This window comes from Zeugodacus cucurbitae, chromosome X (genome assembly GCF_028554725.1).
Source record: "Zeugodacus cucurbitae isolate PBARC_wt_2022May chromosome X, idZeuCucr1.2, whole genome shotgun sequence".
NCBI lineage: Eukaryota > Metazoa > Arthropoda > Insecta > Diptera > Tephritidae > Zeugodacus > Zeugodacus cucurbitae.
This window is the reverse complement of record NC_071672.1, coordinates 31005743-31030467: the sequence shown is the minus strand read 5'-3', so window position 1 is coordinate 31030467 and position 24725 is coordinate 31005743. Positions and strand designations below refer to the sequence as shown.

Sequence of the window (24725 nt, the reverse complement as noted above, 5' to 3'; positions counted from 1 at the left end):
CAAAGAAAGTTTACCAAAAAAGTCAACATTAAAAAAGTTAGAGACCGAAGAAAAATGTGCCTTTCTCTTACAATGGGCAACTTTGATGAAAAACTTCAACAAAAATTTTTGTATGAAACCATGATTGTAACTCAAAAAAGTAATGATGCAGTTCGATTCGTAGGACCCGAAATAGGGGGAAACCGTCGAATTTGGTCTTGTCTTTTTTTTTGACTATCACAGTGTAATCATTACCGAGATAAATATTTCTTCGGAGGTCGTTCGTGTTGGCAAAGATTTACAGAACAAACACTCTTCATAAATAATATTGTCATAATCATATCGTACAAAGCATATCAGATTGGCATTATCGGAAATGTCTATACTTTCATCGACTTGTAAGGAAAAATAATGACATAATTTCAGATGGCTTACGACTGTATTTTCGTTGTCATCTGCTATATCGAAAACCCTTATTTGATAACGCTAACTGATTTACTTCAATTTGGACCTTCTTTATATCTTTAAGTTCTCTGCCTGAGCTTTCGCCTCGCTCTTTTGTTTCAACTTCAGGTCAGTCATCAGCGGTGAGTGGCACGTGCGGGAGCGCGCGCGCCTATCTCCGCTTACGAATATTACGATGCATCGATTGATCGATAGTAGGTATTATTTTGAAAACAAGCGGGAATTTTGCGGCCCGGTATTTTATTTTGATGGCCCGGTACCGGATCGCGACCCGTCATTTGGGAAACGCTTGTCTACGTAATATATGTATATCTCAAAATAATATAACAATTAATCTTGCTACTTTGTATTTAAAAAATTAATATTATATATGATACAATGCGAACTCTGGTTAAAATATAATTTGTATACATCGGTGGCTTCGGTGAGTATAAATATCACTTCATACGTTTTTAACTAGGGTGTCTTGTAGTGGTTGTTGTATCAGTGGAGACTGCTGCAGCTGATCTAGTTTCCGTTGCTACTACTGAGGTTGAGGTTGCTGTCGTATTCGCGTTTTTGTATACAGTGTTACACGATTTCTGCCTATGCGCCGACAGTTGGGAGCGCGACGCCACGCCACAACCACACAAAAGACAATGGAAATGCGTCAATTTCTTGTTGTATATGCAGCTACTTGCCATCGCCAAGGTTGTATCTTTCAAACTCTCAAACACCACTCCACCAACAGTTCTTGCGTGATCAGCATCAGGCGCTAAAGCTGCGTAACGCTGGGCACAGTTCTCGGTGTTGAGCACTTTGCAGAAACCCACCGATCGTATGTAATCCATTTTATTATGCAGTCGTCGATGTGACACTACTTTATTGGTGTCAGTGCATGTGAATGGACACTTCAAGCAATGGAAATGTGATGACTTCTTGGTGTTGGCCGACTCTTCGTGCAATTGGTAGACACAGTTAGTAAAACCACACTGCAGATTACTGCGATATTGCTGAAAGTCTGCGCCCATTAGAGTGTCCAGGCGCTCGTGACGTGCCGTGTGCTGCACGAAACGTGTCTTGTCACAGAAGCTGTAGTGACAATCGACACGATCGCAATGAAAGTGCGACTGTCGCTGACGATAACCGCAGTTTTCAAAGCCGCAATCCTCGTTAAAGCGGAACTTTAGATAGCCGGTGGGCATATTCATATTATATTTTTTACGTAACGCTGTAGTGAATAAGGCACTGTCTTCGCTAGAGCGCGTGGTTGGTACTGAATTTGCGGCAGTTGTGTTTGTCCTACTACAGTTGTTGCGGTTACCCTGGCAAAGTGCCATTATATCGAGCAAATTCCGGTGGGTGACTGCGGCGGCAGTTAAGGCTGCAGTGCGCGTTGTTGTAGGTGTGTCTGGTTTAGCGAGTGTTACGGTCTCGAAGTCTGCGGAAACTTGCTGCAGTCGGCCAATAGCTGAAGGTACCGTAGTTATTGGTTGCACTAACAATGACGCCTGTGGTTGTACATTGTTTGACGCAGCCCACAAAATGGACAAATAACGCAAAATGTTATTATCGACTGATATGCTGTTAATGGCGGTTGAAGGTTGATTTTGTTGCAGAACATTTTGCTGGTTCTGCACCTGGTGTAGATTGAGCAATTGTTTCAGGTGCAAACCTATTGCCACTTTATTCTGCAAATCAAGCTCATTCTCCAAAATCGTTGACTTTTTTTCTGCTGTTTTTGCTTTATTTGCTATTGTGGTTTCATCACCCATGTTCTTCAAAATACCACTAAAATCCTTTGCCCGGCTGCAGTTGCTTGAAATCGGTATTTCTTTCTTGATGCGTGTACTCAAATCTTCAGGCACACCAAATTCATTACCATCTATGGATTTCCTAAAGGTCTCGTAGCGTACGTGTTTGTTGTAATCTTGTACGCGTTTGCGCTTGAAACTTGCTTTGGTGCCACGCGCACTCCACATCACCGGTTTTGTTGTTACACGGCCAAAAGCAGTCTCACTATGCAAGTTATTGCTCGCATTACTGGCCATTTCCTTGCAGTCTGGAAAAAATGTCCCCACAGCGCGCACAACTGAAGAATATGATATAAATATGTATTATAACTTTTAATCATTTATAATATATAGCACAATAGAACTCTGTTTGGATTTGAAAATCTGTTGGGAATGAAACGGCAATTTGTTTCAGAGAACATGACGAAGATTTAAATTATCACGGTACACTATTATTGAATTCAAATATTGTAAACTCTACTATAATACTGGAGAACACTTAGCTGGATGTTAAATAAAATTAGGCTTTTAATTAAGTCAACATTTTATAGCCTTTTCGCACAGCCAAATTAATTGAATATACTAAGTTTATAATTGAGAAACCAGTTATTCCTGGCTACTGATTAACGAACAGCTGCTATACATTTTTGTTTTTTGCTTTTCATAAGAAGTTGGTAAGTAGCAACAGCTGATTGAAAATTCGTTTGAAAATTTCTGTAGATAAATAAGATTTTTGTATGGTAAATCGAACTAGAAAATATAAAATCGAATAAGCGCTATAATGGAGCAAAGGTCGGATAAATGATCAATTAACTCCTGTAAGAATAGGCTATTAAATAAAATTATTGTTTCAATTAAGTCAAAAATTTGGATTCTGGCGGCTAATCTACTTAGCAATCACATAGTAATAATCAATTATAGCATATTGCACAATATTTGATTGATTTTTCTTTCCAGGCTTTCATATAGTATGTATGCATGTGAATTGGTATTTAATTTTGAAGACGACTATGCATAACACAAGTAGACTGTGCAGAAGAGGCCACATTTTATCAGATGCCAGACAGCAATAAAGGTAAAACCGTCAGTTAATTAAATATAAATTTTAAACAAAAATAATTTCAAGAAAAAAAATCAGAAATATATAGAAATGTCAACTGCAAGATTGACAACTTGAACTCGATAACGAAATTCAGTGAAACAGAAATGATTTGTTGGTTCGACAAATTTTTGACTCATTTGTAGGGACTTATTTTTATTACTGTGCCTAGTTCAGTACGAAATCGAAACAGAGTTTTTAACATGCATGATAGTGAATATTCATTTATATTTACCCGAAACTTTTTTGAGCGAATTTGATTTCGTGCCTCCATAATCCAGTGGGTTGTCACTATTGCTTGTTAAGCTTACGGAATCCCGGTCCCTCAATTGTTGTACGCACTTATTATGAGAAAATAAAAAATATATTGTAAAGTAGTAGTAAGAATGAAACAAGCAAATTTTAGAAAATAATCAACAAATAATTGTATTTTGTACAAATATTTTTAGCAAATATAGCCAATACCACTTAATACTAATATTAATTAAATCACCTAGTATATTGCAAGTTCTGTGGTATCATAAGGGGTTAGGTGGGTTTCAGCGGTTGAAAACAAGTGCATTTTTAAATTTTTAATATATTATATATTTTATTTAAACAATTCAGTATATCAATGATACATATTTAAAACATGTTTAGTGAAATTCTTATTTAAAAATTTCGAAAACTCAGCCGTTGGTAACTCGACTCCTTTTAGGTCTCAAAAAATATGCGCTTGCCTTCGACAGCATAACTCAACCAAAAAAATTTGATAGATCGTAGAAAAATCTAGTTAATGAACTTGGCAAAAATGCAAAAATATTAATATTGAATTTTTGACAGAATTTTAACGAAAAAAACACTTTTTAGTTAAAATTTTTCTCGAAAAAATAATTGTAATTAAAACAACAAAAAATACTTCATTCCATTAATTAGATAAGATATATGCAAAATAACTTTCCGAGAATCGGTTCAAACAACTTGAAATATTCAGTTTTGAGATAAATGCCTAATGAACGGAACTTTCAAAGGGTATATCTCTTATAATCTTACTCGGATTGATTTTTTTTATTTTTGGCGAGCATTTTAAACATATTAAAGTATAATTTTTTTTTTAATTTAGAAACCCATTTAACGCCTTAATTTGGCTGTGCGCAAAGGCTATAACCCATAATCCGTAAGGTAGTGAAAGCCACTACGCCACTGGTTCAGCAAAGGTTTTTTGCTAATAATTTTGTTGGTTTAGAACCGTATTATTTTATTTGAAGCTTTTGGGTTAGGTGTCTTAACTACGCGCTACAATTTGGCACAGGGTGTCGTGTGTGGTTTAAAAAATATGCGCGATTGCCTCGCTTGTAATTTTAAACTACATACATATGTATATTCAAATGTATAGGAAATTTATTTTCTCGGACATCCGGTTGAGTTTAAATCACAAATATCGGTTAATGTGGGAGTCATCTTAACGATATCGAGTGGTAATCGTACTCTTGAGGATACTTTAGTTTATGTCAGAAAGTAAATTATATTATGCTACTTATAAAGGGTGCTCCAAGTATAGGTACTTTTTTCAATAGCCTTTTTTGACAGATCAAGCTGTCAATCTGTCATTTTTGTTCAGTATTGTTCGGCATTTCATCGTGGAAAGTCTCACGCCTCAACAACGTTTACAAATTGTCCAACTTTACTACGAAAATTCACGTTCTGTAAAGAATATGTTGCGCGCCAAATTCTGTTCAGCGATGAGACCCATTTCTGGTTCAATTGGCAAACAAAATTGCCACATTTGGGACGAGAGCAAGCTGAAGAGATTCAAGAGCTGCCATTTGACCCAGAAAAAACAACGGTTTGGTGTGGTTAACACTTCGGTGAGCAGATAATTTCACGTCGATTGGCCACCAAGATCGTGTGTTATCGTACCGTTAAACTTTTTCCTATGGGGATATGTAAAGTCTAAAGTCGATTCAGATCTTGAAGTAAAACAACACGCGTGTCATTTGACAGTCACCAGTCGAAATGCTGCAACGAGTCATCGAAAGTTGGACTCAACGCATGAACCAACTCAGACGTAGCCGCGGTCAACATTTGAAAAAGATAATATTTAAAAAATAAATGCCAAATAATGTGCTTTCGCATGATAATAAACATTTCCCATTAAATTTTCTGTGTGTTTCAAAAAAGTAGGAGCTTCGAAATGGTTCACCCTTTTAATGTATACTCGCATACTTAGTATGTATTAAAAACTTACCGTTTGCTGCGGACTGGCGGGGTGTATGTGTACATCGCCTCCTCTATGTTCTAGATCCCGAGTATTCAATACTAAATTACTGCTATGCTCCCGCTGTTCCTTTAATATTTCCATATCTCGCTTCATAAGCTTTGCTGCAATATCCGTTGCCGCTGCCTCCGCAGAATGCTTTTGTGCTGCCAAAGCAACTTGAGTCTCCATTTTTTGCATGAAATCGCGCATGGTTTCACGATCTGCACGCTTTAAGTCGACGACCTCATCAGGATTTAAATGGACAAAGTCATCAACATCTGTTATTATTGGCGGAGAGCGTTGTGGCCTCGGCTGAAAATATATTTCCGACTTAAATTTTACCTCGCTGCCGCTGTCATTGGCATACATAGGTAATTGTGGAATAAGCGTAAAATGTGGCCTAACTGTTGCAGGTGTTGGCAGCAGTGTACTATCGCGGTTACGATGCGCATAGTCGTAATCCAAAGCTTTTTCATTCACCGTAGCGTGAGAGTCGGAGGTCGCTGCATTCTTCTCCAGCTTGAAGCTTGTGAAAACAGCTTGCGGCGTTTGATGTGTCTAAGGAATACAAGAAGTCATTTCAATTAAAACTTAATTAATGGTTTGTCGTGCAGTGCTTAGCAGTATTACTAATTTACAGTTTCTGAGGATTCGAGGATTTAATAACTGTTGATATCATATACGAGGATTCACTTGAAACTCGTTATCGGGGTCACGGATTACGAATATGATGTGGACGTTACTTTTCAAAAATTCAAAATAGGGGATCAATATGAATTTATTTTTAAAATTTTATCGCTTTTCGTGCTGGTAATTTCATATTATACTGATTCGTATACTTCCTTTTAAATATTAAGTTCAAGTAGTATAGCAAGAGTTCTATTATAAATCAAAGCAAGTAAAATTGAGTATTGGCTGCGGCAATATAAAGTGAATGGGTGGTGTCACCGGGCTGTTCATTGTTGTCTTGATGTTGTTGTGGTTGATAACTCAAGTTAGAAAAATGTGGGTACAGTTGGTTAATGGGCTTGCAAGCGCAAGCTATGAATATCAAGTAGCAGCTCAATTGTGCGTTCCACCGAGCGGCAGTGGGGTGTGGTGTGGTTCGTTGTCTATGCCTGCATTAGTATTATATACATAAGTACAACTAATAACTATATTAATAAGCAAAATTACAAAGCGAAAATCATTGAAAAATAACCAATTAAGGTGCATACCATCAGTTGCATTCATCGACTCTTGATGAGACACGTTGCATATCGTGACGAAATTCATGACTACCTTTCGCACTAATGGAGGGAGCAGCGGCTATTATTGTAGATACGACAAAATCGACTATTTTTATGGGACCCCTATGGGTATCAAAATTTAAAAGGAAAAATGTGTGCCTTATTAAATACAACAATATGCTTAATATTATATTCTCCAAAAATATCAAATCGAACCGAGTAAAATTCTATGAGTAAAATTCTTTAAACGCGTTTAACTCAAATACACAATTTTTATACTCTCGCAACAAATGTTGCTAAAGACAGTATTATAGTTTTGTTCACATAACGGTTGTTTGTAACACTCAAAACTAAACGAGTTAGATATAGGGTTATATATACCAAAGTGATCAGGGTGAAGAGTAGAGTTCAAATCCGAATGTCTGTCTGTCCGTCCGTCCGTCTGTGCAAGCTGTAACTTGAGTAAATATTAAGATATCTTGATGAAACTTGGAACCATAGAAAGGTTGCTTTCGAAAATGAGCAAAATCGGACCACTGCCACGCCCACAAAATGGCGCTAACCGAAAACACATAAAGTTCCATAACTAAGCCATAAATAAAGCTATGGAAATAAAATTTGGTATGAAGGATCGCACTATGAAGGGGCATATTTGGATGTAATTTTTTTGGGAAAGTGGGAGTGGCCCCGCCCCTACTAAGTTTTTTGTACATATCTCGCAAACCAATAGAGCTATATAAACCAAACTTTCTGCAGTGTTTTTTTTTTAGCCACTTCCTAATACAGTCCAAAAATGAAAGAAATCGGATCATAACAACGCCCACCTCCCATACAAAAGTTAGATTCAAAATTACTAAAAGTGGGCTAACTCACTAATGAAAATCGCTAGAAACTCTAAATTTCACATAAGAAATGGCATATGGAAGCTACACTCAGATTTTTGTACAAAATGGAAAATGGGCGTGGCATCACCCACTTATGGGTCAAAAACCATATCTCAGGAACTACTCGACCGATTTCAATGAAACTTGGTTTGTAATAGTTTCCTTACATCCCAATGATATGTTGTGAAAATAGGCCAAATCGCTTCACAACCACGCCTACTTCCTATATACCAGAACTTTGAAGACGATCTGAATCGTTTACTTTACAATATATAAAGTAAGCACTAGTGAAGATATCGGTGCAGAACTTTGCACAAATACTATATTAATAGTGTGGCAGCCCCATTCTAAAAATCGCCGAAATCGGACCAAAGGTTTTTAAGGCCCCATATATCGAACACGAGGACCTCGGTGCTTCTAACCTAATATTATGGTTTCCAACTTTCAATGGACTTTATACAATATATATGACGAATATGTGGGTCAAATTGTGTATTATATAATATAAATAAAGTTAAATAAATAAATTGCGAGAGTATAAAATGTTCGGTCACACTCGAACTTAGCTCTTCCTTACTTGTTTCATGTAATTTAGCACACGTCTTTGTAATAACATTAACTAATGAATGAAGGGCTTTATTTTATTTTTATTACAATTATTTTTTCCAGCCAATATATGATGAAAATTTTATCAAAAAAGTGAGTTTTTGCGTTAAAATTATTAATTTTAATACTTTTTTCCTAGATTTATCCAGTTACTATCGAAATATTTTTGGTTTATTGATTTTGGTTGAATCAATAATGAGTTATGCCGTCCAAGGCATGCGCATTTTTTTTTTTTTTTGAGACCTCAAACGAGTTGAGTTGCCTACGGCTGAGTTTTCGGAATTTTTATATACAAATTTCAAAAAATGTTGTTTAAATGAAATATATGATTGTATATATTAAAACAAAAAATTGTAAAAATACACTTGTTTTCAACCACTGCAACTCATCTAACTCCTTAAGCCAACCGGAAAAGAAATTTTTGAACCGATTTTATTAATTTTTAGTGTCAGGTAACATTATTATCAGGAAAAGACGCCTTCCTTTATTTTATTAAGTTATCTCATAGATTGACTCGCATTTTCGGTAAAAGGTCAGCCGAGTGCAGTGTGAGTACTTATGTTCGGGCTCTGAGGCATTGAAAAGCAATAAGCAGACTTCGACTAAGTGAGTATATTGTCATGGATATAATGAAGCTTGGTGGCGAAAATTTGTGAAATTGGTCCAGGAATAAGCTTAGCACCCATATACTGCATATAATCATTAAGCAAACACAAGTTACATACAACCGTAACGTCAAATTCGTAACGACCACGAAACCTATGAAAAGCGAATTTCAAGCATATCCGCTGATTTTTTCAAAGAGGCCTCTGCTATATTGAATCCCATATTTTGAGCTACGAAAAACCTTCTCGGATCCACGAGTACCCAGTTCCAAGCGAATCTGATGAATTTTTAAAAGCGATGTCCGCCATATTGTATTTTTGGGGTTCTGATGGGGCTGCATGGAATTCGGATTCGGATTCAGCGACTCCAAAAACAAAAAAAGCTACGCTCTCCACTATCAAAAGTCACCGCAAAGTAAAAAAAATCTGAGAGAAACCCAAACATTCGGAAAGATATCTGTACCCTTTTTTGACGATATTTTGACCAGTTTCCAAAGGTCGTTTGATGGTTTCAGGTTTAATACGCTGTTATTATTTCAACCCTTCATAAAGCTCCAATCCATTTATGTCCTAGTGCTCTTCAGTTGTGAGCGCGGTGCTCAGTTTTCCACCATTTGACAACAAAAAATGGTAATTTTCTGTTAGATCTGAACAATCTTTTAAAAACCCCATAAACTTTCCTGATTTTAAATGATTATCGATAACGAGAAATGTGATGGAAATAGTCCATTTGTCACGAGGCAAGAAATTCAAATAGCAGGCGAGGTCAGTTAAATTTTTTTAACGATCTTCAAGAGGGCGACAGAGAAAACGAAAGGCATCCAATGGGTCTTGCTCGAACAACAGGCATTGTGCTCTTTTCTTGCTCTTTCTAATTCGGCATTCCTTTTCATTTGGAAATTCGTTCCATGGTAGCAATCGCGCTCAGTTTCAAATGAATATTAGTTATATTATTCAAATTAATTTAACGTCGTAAACGTATGGCAAAATCGCAAAATTACAATATCGTAAAACCGCTGTTAATTTTTACATGCATTTTATTTTACGACAATCTTGCAAATATGCGAGACCATTTTCAGTGGCATTCATGGCATGCTTACTATTAATTCACAATCAGCTGATATTGCCACAATATTGGCAAAGAGCGCTCATTTAATTGGTGTTGTCATATTGCAAATTTACCATTTTTATATAACTGCGACGTTAAATGAGTACCACTATTATGATTTTGTACTAATATTTATATATTATACTGTAGAACAATTTTTTTCTGGTCCAAACTAATTTTTTCCGGGAAAAAATTTTTCGGGGGATCATTAGTAAAAAAATTGTATTCTCGGATTTTCGAAGTTAAACTCCAAAATTGAAATATTCGGATTCGAAGTTCGAAAAAATCCTTTTTTAATTATTATTGATTACAGGATATATATATCTACTAATAAATCTAAAATATATCTATATACAGTGGAACTTCTCTAACTCGAATCACAATAATCCACAAGAAAATTTCGAATTAGAGAGACTTCGAGTTATAGAATGTTCATTAAAACATACAATTTTTCAAAAAGCAATTATAGCAAAATTATAGATTAATATACAGTTTTATAAGTTTACTTCGCATAAAGTTTTATGTATATAACCTTAAAACATAAATTCTGTAATTTTGTAGTTTGTTGCAGTATGCTATTGTTTGGCTCTTGACGTCTGTATCCCATGACTTTCTTACATGATTTACGCAACTCATAAGTGTAATATCATATTTTTTGTTCACCTCCATACGATATAGGGGCTCTTTTAAATTTCTGCCTCGATAATAAAATTTTGAATTTTGTAGTAAGCCATCGTCGAAAAGTTCGATTTATGGAACAAAATTTGACTTCTATTGCCACTTCAAGAGTTCGAGTTAAGGAAGTTTGAGTTATGGAAGGAAATTTTTATGAAATTTTACTTCTAAACGCTATTGAGTTATGGAGTCCTTTGACTTCGAGTTCGAGGTATGGAAGTTCCACTGTACTTCTAAATTATATATTAATAGAATGGTATGTAAAACGTTTTCGTCAAGCTTATATGACAGATGTTATTTAAAGTCAGATGTTTTTTAAAGTCCTTTTTTCGAACTTCGAATTAAAATATTTAAGTTTTGGGGGCTAACTTTGAAAATCTAAGAGTAAAATTTTTTTACAAATGACTCAATCTCCTGGAAAATTTTAATTTGGTCGATTTTTCCGGATAATGTTATTATATACTTTGTGTTCCGACCAGTGTTGCTCGTGTGAACAGTGTGAGAAACGCCAGGACAGAAATAGAACTGAATGAGAAGAGTTGCGGATAATGCGGAACAAAAGCTTCCGTATATGATTTCAGACCAATTTTACATATTTATTTGTTTATTTAAGACTCTATATTTTACCATAATTCGTATGAGTACATATTTGTAAATACAGTTAGCTAATACTGTTTCTGTGAATAGCTGAAAACCACAAAAGGAATAGGTAAGGACGGTCTGTGTACAGACGCAGGCGAACATTTATATCGTTTATGCTCACGATTTGTAACAACTAAAGGCGTGATAAATATTTGCACGTCTGTTTTAAAAAACGTTATGTATGGATTAAACATGCCTCACTGACCGAAATTTTATGTACTATATAGTAGAGCTCCGGAAAGGTTTGATTTGATGTCATCAAACTTTGACATAAAAGTAGGAAGGAAGTACTGAATCCATTGTAAATATCATTACGGATCGGTTGGTGGATACGTGCAATCTTGTTTGAGTTGTAGCACTTTTTGTTTATCGTTCAGTTCTAAGTGCTACAAACAACGGACAAAATCGAAATTATCGTCAGCGCATTATGTTGTAGGAGTATAAAAATATCACGTCACGTGCTATAGAAGCAAACGCACAGTGAAATTTGTAAGTAGACACTTCAATGGCAATAAGCTCCGCTTGAATGTGCAGCTCACACGCACATTAAATATTATGTATGCTTGTATGTATGATACATACCTAAAAACAACGTACTTCAGTATTTTGCTATTTGCGTGTCACCTTTTGCTATTAAAGTATTGAAATTATTTATCTTTTATGGGCATTGAAAATTGAACCACCGGAACACTTGTGCATAATTCGTTTCACCTAAATATGAACCTACATGGTAAGTACATATGTATGTACATACATATGTAAAGTTGTGTGCCTGTCTCAATTTTACTTGGAAAAGTACATACACTTATATACATACTTACTTAAGTCTGTAAGCTGATCTTTACACCTTCCGCTCTATATTTAACAATAAAAAATTTTTAAACGCGAATTTACTTACATTTCGCTTGCAGAGGAGCGGTTTACTGAAATGACGTTTTTCATAATTGCACTCTCGTAAAATATAAGTTTTGTTGTTTGTTACAGCATAAAGACATGGACGATACTTTATTATTACATATACAGTAGAACTTTTACAACTCGAATTTCTCCATAACTCGAATTCTTGAATTGACAATAGAAGTCAAATTTCATACAAATTATCTTCCGTAACTCGAAGTCTCTCTAACTCGAAGTTGTTTGTGGATTATGGTGATTCGAGTAAGGGACGTTCGACATATGGGCATTTCCGCCAGAAGGTCTACCACAGACAAAATATTAAACATTATTAGAATTACAAAGTTTTTGCATATTTTCATAGGAAAATATCTAAATTAATTGATATTAAATTAATTTTAAATCAATTCATAACCAATTACGAGATATACCAAAGCCAAGTCGAATAGGAACTACTTTTCTCATTTCAATTTTTCTACTGCATTTGTTTTTTCGTCAAAATTGTTAAAGAAACATATCATGTATAATTTTTTGCTTTGTGTAAAACCTTTATAAGGGTAGAAAGAGCAAAATAAAATGCATAAGAAAGCATGCGATTGCAAATAACTGTAAGTTTTTGCTCTCTTATTATCCTATATTTTAATGTCCCGTGCGACATCAAAAAACTACACTTATTCCCACTGCATCGCAAATAAAAGCAGCAAGCTCGCCAAATTTTGGGTATAAACAGTAAACTTGTATACAATTAAAATAAAAACAAAACCTTGTTCAAAAATCAGAAGATTTGTGGTTTTGGTAACTACTTAAAATTGGTCCCGTGCGACATCGTAGGTGTGGAATTTAAAAATTGAAATTTATTTTTTGTCTTAAAAAATTGACTTAAGTATGTAAATAGATACATTTACATTAATTATTTACATATGAGCAAAAACCGCACTTTAAATTCCACTGAAATAGCTATTCAAATAGATTTTGGCGAAAATTATAGGCTTCCAAATCAAAATAAGAGTGCTCATTTTAACAAGGTTGTAAGGGAAAATCGTTTGCTTTTAAAAGTGACAAGTTAACGCATGACATATTATTTTCTTGATAAGTCTCTTAACTAAAATTAAGAAATCCTTTAGTTGCTTTTCTAAAATATTTATTTTTTTTTAAGGTAACTGCTCTCAGTTTAAAAACAAATTTATATTATCAAGCCTGGTTGATTTTATAAAATAATTAAAATACTCTTCAATAGAATAGAATTTTTTTTGCAAGGAGCCGTCGATGGAGTGGGAGCAGTTATCAAAAGGAAAGTCTGGCAGATAACGAAATCCAAAAAATTGTATACCCGAAGACAGCATTTTCTGAACAAAAAAAATGTATTTCACATTCATAATACTATTTTCATTTCATTCTATAGAATTTTTCGTTTTTTGTTTCTCGTTGGATATTAGTTAAAATAAATAAATAACTACATTTACTACTTTTTTAATCCATTTTATTGGACTTGTTGTTAAATAATTCCGTATTATAAAACAAAATCAACATAAATATTATGATGGAAAAAAATGTCCCGTGCGAATGTGATTAATAATTGATTAAAAAAAACTATAAATTATTTTTGGATGAAATTCATACCATCTTTAAAGGCCATCAATGCGCAACATTTTACAATCAAAAACATTTGAATATTGCCTCATAATTCGCTGAAATCGCCGTTTGAATCGTTGTCCCCAAAAGCGACTTCCTTTTTTTGTCCCGTGCGAATGCCTTGGTTTTTTGCAATTATCTTGAAAATGAAAACCGTTCCAAAATCAACCTTAACACTAAATGTAGAGCTATTGAAGGGCTATTAAAAAATCCTACTGTCAAAATTAAAAAACATTTTAGTTCATACTTATTTTTAGTTGAAAGGTGTACGATTGTCCCGTTCGACATGGCGGAAATGCCCATATATAAATTTTCGAAATGAAAAACAAACTAATTAGTTAAGCCATCTGGCCATTTGTATTGTACAAACGCGTCCAAAAATCTAAATATTTTAGGAAAATCGAACTTACAAATAGCTACAAAGCCAAAAATTGATATTGATGTTTTTGAAACATGGCTTAGATATGATTCCCTCATGATTCCTTAAAAGTTGTTCAACTTTATCACGAAAATTCACGCTCTGTGAAGAATATGTTTGGCGCCCTTCGATGGACAGAGCGTACTACACGTAACACCATCACCCATCTTAAGACCCAAAATTCATTATTGGATAATATTCGATACGTCTAGCACACAGTTAAGAAAATATAGTAGCCATAGCTGAGAGTGTACACGAAGACAGTGGAGAATCGATACGGCGACGTTCGCAGCAACTCGGACTGACGTATGGAACGACTTGGCGCATTTTATAATACGTACCAAGCAACGTCGCTTCGCTCTATGGGCTCTTGAGAAGTTCCACGAAAATATTCGACGTTTTCGAACCAAATTCTGTTCAGCGATGAGACTGATTTCTGGCTTATTGGATATATAAACAAGCAAAATTGCCGCATTTGGGACGAAGAGCAACCTGAAGAGATGCAAGAGCTACCATTTCACCCAGAAAAAACAACGGTTTGGTGTGGTTTGTGGGCCGGTGGAATCAGCCATATTTCTTCAAAAATGATGCCGGTTAGAACGTAACCAGAAATGGCCCGTTATCGCGCCGTGACAATCAACAAAGCGACATTTGGTTTCAACAAGACGACGCCACTTCTCACACAAGGCAGTAATCTAGCATTTATTTAGAAAACACTTCGGTGAGCTGAAAATTTCTCGTTTTGGGAAGGCCCTGCGTGGACATGTCAAGTCTAAAATCTATGCGAATAATCCCGCTTCGATTTAGGCTTTGCCAGTTCGCCAGTTACCAGTCGAAATGCTCAAACGAGTCATCGAAAATTGTCAAAGGATGTTCTTTCGAATGATAATAAACATTTTCCATTAAATTTGAATTTTCTGTTACTTCTTTAAACACGTTGCTTTCTTTCTTTAAAAATGGGTCACACTTTAGTAATATAATTTCCACCATAGCTAAGGAATAATTTTAGACAACAGGAGGAATTTTATAGAACTGTGATCTAACCATAAATATGTATATATATAAAGATATTAGATTCCGTTCAATATTTGGCATTCATTCGATAAGTATGTATGTATGTAGCACAAATTTAAATTTACATATACAAACATATAACTGTATATGTGTGGTGGAAAATATGAATTTTACATGCGGATATGAGGTCGTTAAAAATCGTTAAAGCATTTAAGACCATATTAGTGAAATAATGGGGACACTGTTGGAATTCAGCATTGAATTCTTCAGTTTTGTATGGCCAATAACAAAAACTTTTGACGAAATAAGCAATAGCACACAGTAAAAAATTCCAATCAAGCGTTGCTGCGTATGTACTTCATAAAGTTTACGAAATTGCATATGACCAAAGTGAAAGTACGCCAAAAGCTGTCTCGTGGCTGGATTTAGATATAACCCGATTTTGGTCGTCTTTTATTGATCGGTGTCACACATTGTGAGACCTCATCGTGAAAACGAGAGCAAAACACAATCATCAATTGGAATGTGTAAAGAGTTGCTTGACTGTGACAAAAGGTGTACATAGTTAGTTAACACGTTGCAAGATACTTCCAGAGATTCCAATTTCAATAAAATGTTTCATAAATACAATAAAAAATGTTACTTACATTTTTGTACACCTCTACGAAGCGATTTTTGGGCGGCCTTCCACGTTTGCGATTGAAAAACCCATCTATGGAAGTAATTTGTATAGGACTACTGACGCCCATCGCTGTCGTCGAAGGTATAGTGGAGTCTGTATCACTCAGTTCCGTGACTTTGCAATGATTCTCCTTCTGCAGAAACGTAGCTTCGTAGCTTTCCTCAAATGCGGTGCTTTCAATGTGGTTTCTATCTGCTTCCTCTCTTTTTGGATATTCAGTTATATTCACATTAGTAGGCTGAGGGTCATGTTGTTGTACATGGCGCCTGTTAAACCTTTCCGAATTAACTATAGTGCTTGGTTTTGTTTTGGACGGAGTCAGGCTACATGTTTCGCTGGTCGTTGTAGACGTAGTGCATAACACATTCGCTGCTAACATACTATAATGGAGATATAGATTGTGTTGATCCTGTTTTGGTTGCAACAAAAGTCTACCCTCGCTGTGTGTAGATTCTCTCTTCAGCACTGTTGCTCTATCATCAGCCGCGATTTGTGTAAATGGTGGCGAGGCAGCTATGTCCAATCTTTTTTGGCTTAAGTCACTTAGATTGAACGCTTAAAAAAAATAAAAAAACCGATTATTTAAGAGAATTTGGCATAATAGTGAACTACACGCACAATATAATATCTTAAAAGTCTTATAGTATGAAATATTTGAGCTTTGAGTGGCTTAAGTCACTTATATTGAAAGTTACAAAAAAAAAAAAGAAATTAAAAAACCGATTATTTAAGAGAATTCGGCATAATAGTGAACTAGAATACAATATCTTAAAAGTCTTATAGTATGACAGATTTGACCTTTGAGTAATCTCAAAGAATTGGTGGCAAAATGAATATAGTTCGGGTTTTTATTTCATTTTCGTAGTGTTCGTATCCGATATTTTTGAAGTTACACGCATAATTGTAACGACGCGTCAGTGCATTTTACTCAAAACTGTGTTTTAAAAGTCGGTAACCAAGATTTCTCGGAAATGGTTGAACCGATTTGAGTCTTAAAGTTTTACACTGGCTGCTGGACTATATTCTCGGTACTTAATCGAAACTGTTTTATTACGGATAAAAGGATTTTATACACAATTTAAGGCCAAAAAAGCCGCCATTTTGTCAAAAAAATATTGTTTTGCCTATTCCTTCGATAAATTAAAAGATTATACATTACTTTAACGAAATCCGTTTTATTTTCAAATTCTTAGTATAATAAATTGAAAAACCAACTTTTATAGGGCTCCTAACTAGTTGTAACCCTTTAAGGACTTTAGGGCTTACCAAAAAAAGTGTTGCTCAATAGTTCCTTCAGTGAATATGCCTCCACGCATTTAAGCCTTATTTTATAACTTACGTGCAGGACCATGATCAGTAGCTCAATCAGTACCTGTCTATATGTATTTTTCACTACAGCAAAATCTATTAAGTCTGATATTTTTGTTTCGATCACGGCTTATCAGAAGATTTTATATCAATGTTTTTGTGCTTATTCATAATAATGTAGTACAGCTATTTCAACATTTGACTGGCTATACACTCATGTATCATAATATTTGTATAAGTACATAAGTACTTGCATAAGTTATATCTTCATGAATGCAATTGAATTTACATATAGTGAGACAGTATTGGACTGCACTGTTTTTAATAAGAAATACATACCTAAATATTTACTGTTGAGAAAGTCGGAATCGCAGTTGTTTTTATTGGATTCTTTGCTGAAATGCCGCATCTTAGCACTGGCATATTTGCGTTGATCTACATCATCCCCGTCGCTGTTGGTATTAGCTGGCCTCGAGTCCATATATGCGATTGCTGCATGGCTGTAATGCATACCAATAACACTATAGATATGTATGTAAGCAAATTTGCATGCTTGGATCTGCATTTTCTTAAAATTGAATATAAGTATGTAAATGGTTGCATGAGTTCCGAGTGTATGTACATATGTATGTGGTTATATGCGCAATTATGGTAGATTATAGAGTAAGGAACACATTTTAATCTCAATTTACATTGTTTTGTATTGCTTTTTTTCGAAAATATTTTCTACAAACAAATTAACATAATATATTGCTAGTGGATATTTCTAATGATATACACATGTCATACATATAATACATAAAGTATTAGAAAATCTGAAATAATGTTTTAAGACGGAATAAATTCATTCAGGATTTAGTTTTTTTACTTGAAAATGATGCTGGATTTCCTGCACAAAAACGCAAATTTACTTACATGGCGACTCCGCCGTCTAAGCGCGGCGCAGGTTTTGTAGTTGATGCCAATGTTGCATTACGCCTGCTCAGCAATGACGGCGCTGACGAGCCAGCAGTTTTAGCGTTTACTTCATCCCCGAAACGCGACGATACACTTCTTCTGTTGCTGCTGGTGCACTGTAACGTTGAATGATGCAGATGGCCTTGGAGATGCTTTAGTACTGCTCTACGACTAAATAACGCTGTGCGACAAGCAGCCGCGACGCAATGAAAGTGAGCACGCGTTTCCGCTGTTGAGCGGCAAGTGTCGGTCTTGCAATCACGGTATGAATTACATTTCACTATCGTCGGACCGTATAAGTCAGCTGGAAGGTCGAAAAGATATAAAAAGTATGTTTTTTTAATATAGGATTTCATATGGAATTCATAGAGATAGCGATAGAACTTCTAGACCAGGTTTACCAAAATTATGTTAATTTATAGTTATAAAGGGTTTTTCTATAGGGTAGCTACAAAAGAAGACCAATATGGACAGCAAGCGACGCCATTTCCCGCTATTTGAACATTTCTCTTCAGTAAGGATTGCCATTTCTTCATCAAAGATATACGATCCAAAAACAATTTGAATTTATTAAAATTTACTGCCGAAATTCCGAGTGAGTGGGCTCAACTTTAAGGGCACTACGTTCTACGTAGCGATGAGGCTCATTTCTGACTGAATGGCTTCGCCAATAAGCAAAATATACGTTATTGGTCAGGCAGCAATCCACACGTAATCCTTCAGTCACCATTACATCCCGAAAATGGTTTACGGTCTGGTTCGGTTCATGGGCCGGCGGCGTCATTGGGCCCTACTTCTTCCGTGATGATCAAGACCGGCACGTTACTGTGAATGGGAATTGCGACCGCTCTATGATAACTGAATAATTGGATGATAAGGACTTGGCCAATATGTGATTCCAACAGGACGGCACCATAAGCCACACTGCGAATGTCATAATCGATTTATTGAAAACCAAGTTTGGTGAACGTGTTTTCTCACGAAATGGCTTGACTATTTTAGCACGATTTATTCAGCTGAACTTTCAGTTCAATGTTTCTGAGCGAACAATTCAGCGGGGATAATAATTGTTATTGATTATTACTTACATTGATTCCGTCGACTAGAGGTTTGTTGAAGATCGGTGTGTTTTTCTGCCATCAACTCGTTGGGATTTTTGCGTGTGTTCTTGAGAGCTCCTTCATCTACTGACGTATTCTAAAACATACGTAGATTTATAAATAAATATTAATCATAAATTGACTTGTATAGACCCAAACATATTTACCAAAAAAAAAATCGTATCGTTTTTATAAGTATGAGACACTACTATAGAGCTCTAGCGGCACTACGTTTATATTTATATAATATATATAGGGGTGTGGTAATTTGTGGTTCAATTTCACAAATTATCGCCACCAAGTTAATTTTTGCTAAGGAATTTTACTTTTTGATTGTTGCGAAATACAGTTTGTACAAGAACTGAAGTCGCTTGACCCTCCTAAACGACAGCGCTTCTCTTTATGGGCTCTTCGAAGAATATCCGACGTTTTCGAGCCAAATTCTGAGCAGCGACGAGGCTCATTTTTTGCTCAATAAATGAAGAGATTCAAGAGTTTCATCCAAACAACGGTATGGTGTGGTTTGTGGGGCGGTGGAGTCAACGGTTCATATTTTTTAAAAAAGTAATTGATACCTGAAATTAAAGCTCGTGATCTCGGCGACATTTGGTTTCACAACAAGGCGGCGCCTCTACCCACACGTCGCATCAATCAATGGATTTATAGAGAGAACACTTCGGTGAGCAGATAATTTCACGATATTGGCCGGTCGATTAACCACAAAGATCGTGTGAAATCACACCGTTGGACTTTTTACTGTGTGGATATGTAAAGTCTAAAGTCTATGCGGACAATCCCGCTTCGAAATGCTTGAAAGATATATCAAAAACTGCACAGAACGGATGGACCATCTCAGACGTGGGTAATCTTTAAAAAATAAATGCCAAACAATTTTCTTTCGAATTATAATAAACATTCCCCCTTAAATTTGTTTTTTCTGTGTTTTTTTCTTTAAAAAGTATGGAACCTCGAAATGGATCAGCCTTTTCTTGTATGGGTTTTCGATCGTTAACCAATTTCATCCATTCTCAAACTACATATTACAACAGGCTATCAATAATATTTCAGCAAGAGATCTTTATTTTTACTTGAGTTGTGGTTTGCGTTGTCAGAAGGCATTACAGACTGACATACGTATTTCAATTCGTCATCAAATTCATACATAGAATTCAATATCTATATGGACAACTGTTAGGTGCACACAAGTAGTATACTTTGTGCAACATGTTGCGAGCGCATAGTAATAAATAAGGTCGGTATAATGGGTGTGCCGCACTCTATATTAACTAGGTGGATAGTATATTTAGGTTATGATCTATTCAGCCTGCTATATATAAAAATAGAAATTTTGAGGATCATAATTTCCGCTTACTTACATGATAATAATCGCCATTTATCGTGCCGTTGGTATTATTGTCTAAACATTGCGTTAAATTGCTATCACTCTCTTCACTCTCCTCACACTTTTGACTTTTATTTGTCTCAGTAAATGTACTGAAATTATCAACTTCATTGGCAGAATTGAATTTATTGTCAGCCATGCTAAAACTGTTACTGCAACTCCGCCTTTCGCTATTTCTGTTATTGAAACGCCATCGCCAACGATGCTGCTCTCTATGTTGCGCCAATAACAATCGTTAGTTCACACTTAAATAATGTATACTTTTTGCAGTCTATATTCTTATTTTATTAATTGCAAGCTCATATATTACTGTATGTTTATGTATATTATAATCGATTCCTTAGCTAATTTCACAAATTAAGTGTGTCACTTAATTGTATAATATTAGAATCCACAATTACCGAGTGACAAATCGAACACACGACTAACATACATGTATCAAACAAACTGTTTTAAACAATTCGTGGCAGACCCTCTGCAGTGAAAGTGTGTACCTCTCATATATCAAAAAATAGTATTACAGCGGTTTTAGTCGCTTAGGTGTTCGGTTTTTGTACAACAACTTATAAAGATCTGGTTGATTATTTCGGCTCTATTATTACAAGAAGTTTGGTTACTATTGTATCTTACATAAGAATAAGAGATTTTCCCACTTATAAGGTTAGAAAATTGGGTTACGATAAATCGCTTTGTGTATACCCCATAAAAAAAGTCTCTGTTCGCTCAAAATGTTAGAGAAATTATATTTAAAAATTAAAAAAAAAAAATAATAATAATGTTTCAGTCCGGAAATAAAGGAAAGAAACTCTCTATAAAGGACAAGCTTAAAACCAGTTGTGTTAAAAATATGAGTGGTGTCAAAGACATCGTCAATAGCCTATAGCGCTCCAGCGTATTTATTTTATACTTTGAAAATCACCAAACAATTGGGTGCACACAAATATTACATTGTCAATATCGATGATGGCATTCCATGAATTGTGCTGCATCTGTAAATATGTACATATGTATATACATATGCGAAAATGTTGTTTTCCGCTGAAATTTTTACATTACGTAGCAAATATTCGTAGAACCTACAAAACTGTACGGGCCCGAAAGGAAGTGGGTCGGACAGGAAATAATACGATCGTAATAACAATTTGTACTCGCATTTGTACTGCATGTGAACATAAGTTATTAAGTAAGTTGGCTTAATGTTATACGTTTCCGGTTTACGCCAAAGTGAAATGCTTTTTAGGCTTTATTTACTTATTGGGAATTATGTTATGCCACTAGTACTTATTCAGCTTTTTAAATGTGCAGTGTTTTAAGCGGTTACATCTAGTTAGAATTTTCAAAAAATCGATTTTTTTATTTCATTTTCTTAATGTGCATGTATTCAAGTAGACACGATGAAAATTTAAATCCGACGGTAATGTTTGCGCATTTGCAAGTAGTAGGCCAGATGGCGCCTTTTTTCCTCAAAACTGTGTTTTGAAAGTCGCTGACCCAGATTTCTGGATTTTCGGAAATGGCTGAACCGATTAGATTCAAAGTTTTACACAGTTTTCGAAACCTCTAAATGCGGCATATTTATTATTTCTCTAGCTCCATACCTAACATATAGATAATGTAATGATTTCCGCACTTTCGTTTGACTTTCTATCTGGTTTATCTGTTAATATGTAAACATTTTATTAGCATTAAGCGTACTTAATACAGTTAGTAAAACCACTTGCCGAATATAGATTTTTTAACAAACAGCGTAGATACATAAAATTTTGTTTCTACTTGCCATAAGAAAGGGTTTTACCATATATTGTTTGAAAAAAAATGGTGGATGGTAGAACCGTACTATTGTTGTGAGAACTATTATATATTTCGTAAACCGTGAACCAAATATAAAAGTGAAAAAATAAAGCACTCATATTTGAATAATTAAAACGTGTATAAAGAGGACCCTTTCTTCTTTCTTTCTACTCACGTTCAAAAATTTACCGCTTTAAGAAACTTTCTTCATGTGATTTAAAGAAATTCTTGGTTAAATACCATGTCGAGGGAAAAAGTGGGCGTGGAATAGCGAAATTTAGAAAAAGCCTAAGTATGCAGTATTCATTATAATTAAAAATTATAAGTGGACTTTATGCTTAAATATCGGTTAATATGTGCTATATCTTATGAGTAAAAACGGTCTAGGCATTATCCCAGCCCCTATATACTATGTATAGTAATTATTCTAGTGGACTTTGTGCCAAATATATGTGTCGAATTGTGTGTTATTTTAATAACAATAACTAAATTTGTTTTGAAGAATATCGAACAGATGATCTGTGAAAAAAATCCCATTAACCATATGATCCTTTTTTTACTTGTATGTTCCTACCTTACTTCATTTTAAGTAAATTTATTTGAAAAATGAAGAAATGCGTGCGTAAGAAATGTGTGCCTGTTCTAAATGGCCAGCCAGCTGCCAATAAATAGAGGCGCATGCGAACAACTGTTGGATGCTAAGTTAAAACAATATACAGTTGAACTTTCCTAACACGAATTACCATAATCTACAAAAAAAATTCGAGTTAGAGAGACTTCGATGCAATGGATTTATTTATTTTTTTATTATACACTAGTTACCTTTAACCTTCGTTAAATCGCTGGGAGTTAAATACTAACTTTTGCTTTTATGAATTTTATATAAATTTGTTATGAAGAGTTGCAACATTAATTTCTTAACAACTTTATGCACTACTCGACACTGCAGAGAATGAATAGTATTTGTCTCTCATCATATTTCAAACATATTTTGCGATGAAATCACTGCTATCACTTCTATCGGTTATATGTGCGTGTGTATCGATTTGTTTAAATCACATTACCGTTACGTTTAAGACACCGCGGCGCACTTGTATCTACATTTTGTAACACAAGCAAAGAGGCGACATTTAACAAATGTTTTTTTGGTGATTCAACCATTCTACCACTCTACGCTTTTGTTATTCGAACATTGAACATTGAAATTGCTAAATTGTATTGTACACCCGATCGCAGCGCCAAGTCTACATACACTCATGTACCATTTGGTTCGCACGTACAAGCTTAGGCACCTGTAGAGTTGAGCTTGAGCGTAGTGCGATCGCATAGTGTTGCCACCTGTATTTAACTCATATAAATGCAAATGTTTGGCGAACAGTTTTTTGCTGAAATTGTAATCCTTTGTTTTGCGTGTTTCCAAAATATTTAAATGTTAAAATCGCCATTTTCATATAGACAAAAAATTGGAAAATATTAAAATAATACGCTTTATAAGCGCACAGCGTTAAAAACTGTTAGCAAATATCATCAATCAAACATTCACGTCAATCAAAGAAATAAATTATGCAATAACTTGTGCTGGGAACGCAAATATTATTGGCATATAGATGACGCGGCGGGTGCATGTCAGCAAAGACACACACCATTCCGGAATAATGACAAGGCTGGTTTCGAACTCTGCTGCATCAGTGGCCAGCTGGGATTGTAGTTCCACTAAATAATTCTTCTTGTTAATATTTTCAAATATTTATTTATTATTTTATGTATTAAGGAAATTCATTTAATTTAAAGGAAATTATTGCATCCGTTTGGAACAACATATGGTTCGATACGTGCGAAAAATACTACATTGAAATCATTGAAACCGTAGTGAAAATAAAATTTTCGATCGTGTGCACTTACTTACCGACATGATAAAATACTTTCCGTGACTAATAGATGTCGCTAATTGCAAAATCATTTATAACGAACATTTTGAAATTAAGTTAGAATTTTCATAAAATCAATTATTTATTCATTTCATTTTCGCAATGTACATCTATTAACCCTGGAAAGTCATGCCTCGTCGTTTCGACGACGCGAGTGTTTATTTTGTACAAAAGCCGAATGAATCAGAGCTGTGAAAATTTTATTTATTTAATAAAAGATGTAAGAAAAACTGTTTGATATTGTTTTATTTAGAAGATATATAAACCAGGTAATGTGAATATATTGATTTTAGTAG

At 34.9% G+C, this 24725-nt stretch overlaps 1 protein-coding gene across 7 annotated transcripts; it reads right to left on the bottom strand.

Moving 5' to 3' along the window:
* Positions 1–774: 774 nt before the first annotated feature.
* On the bottom strand, positions 775–23900 carry LOC105219825 (uncharacterized). 7 transcript variants are annotated; one of them, XM_054235332.1, is made up of 9 exons: positions 23324–23900; positions 20685–23250; positions 19297–19405; positions 18167–18512; positions 17591–17751; positions 15909–16498; positions 5543–6112; positions 3551–3656; positions 775–2515 (listed from the first exon to the last, which is right to left on the bottom strand). In XM_054235332.1, exons 2-9 carry the CDS (start codon positions 20847–20849, stop codon positions 897–899), a joined length of 3666 nt encoding a protein of 1221 aa, XP_054091307.1. In that variant the 5' UTR covers positions 20850–23250; positions 23324–23900; the 3' UTR covers positions 775–896. The 7 variants fall into 7 exon arrangements, with proteins under 7 accessions (XP_054091307.1, XP_054091309.1, XP_054091311.1 ...); XM_054235334.1 differs by having other exon boundaries at positions 20685–20922; XM_054235336.1 differs by having other exon boundaries at positions 20685–20922; positions 23363–23900.
* Between the last annotated feature and the right edge of the window lie 825 nt (positions 23901–24725).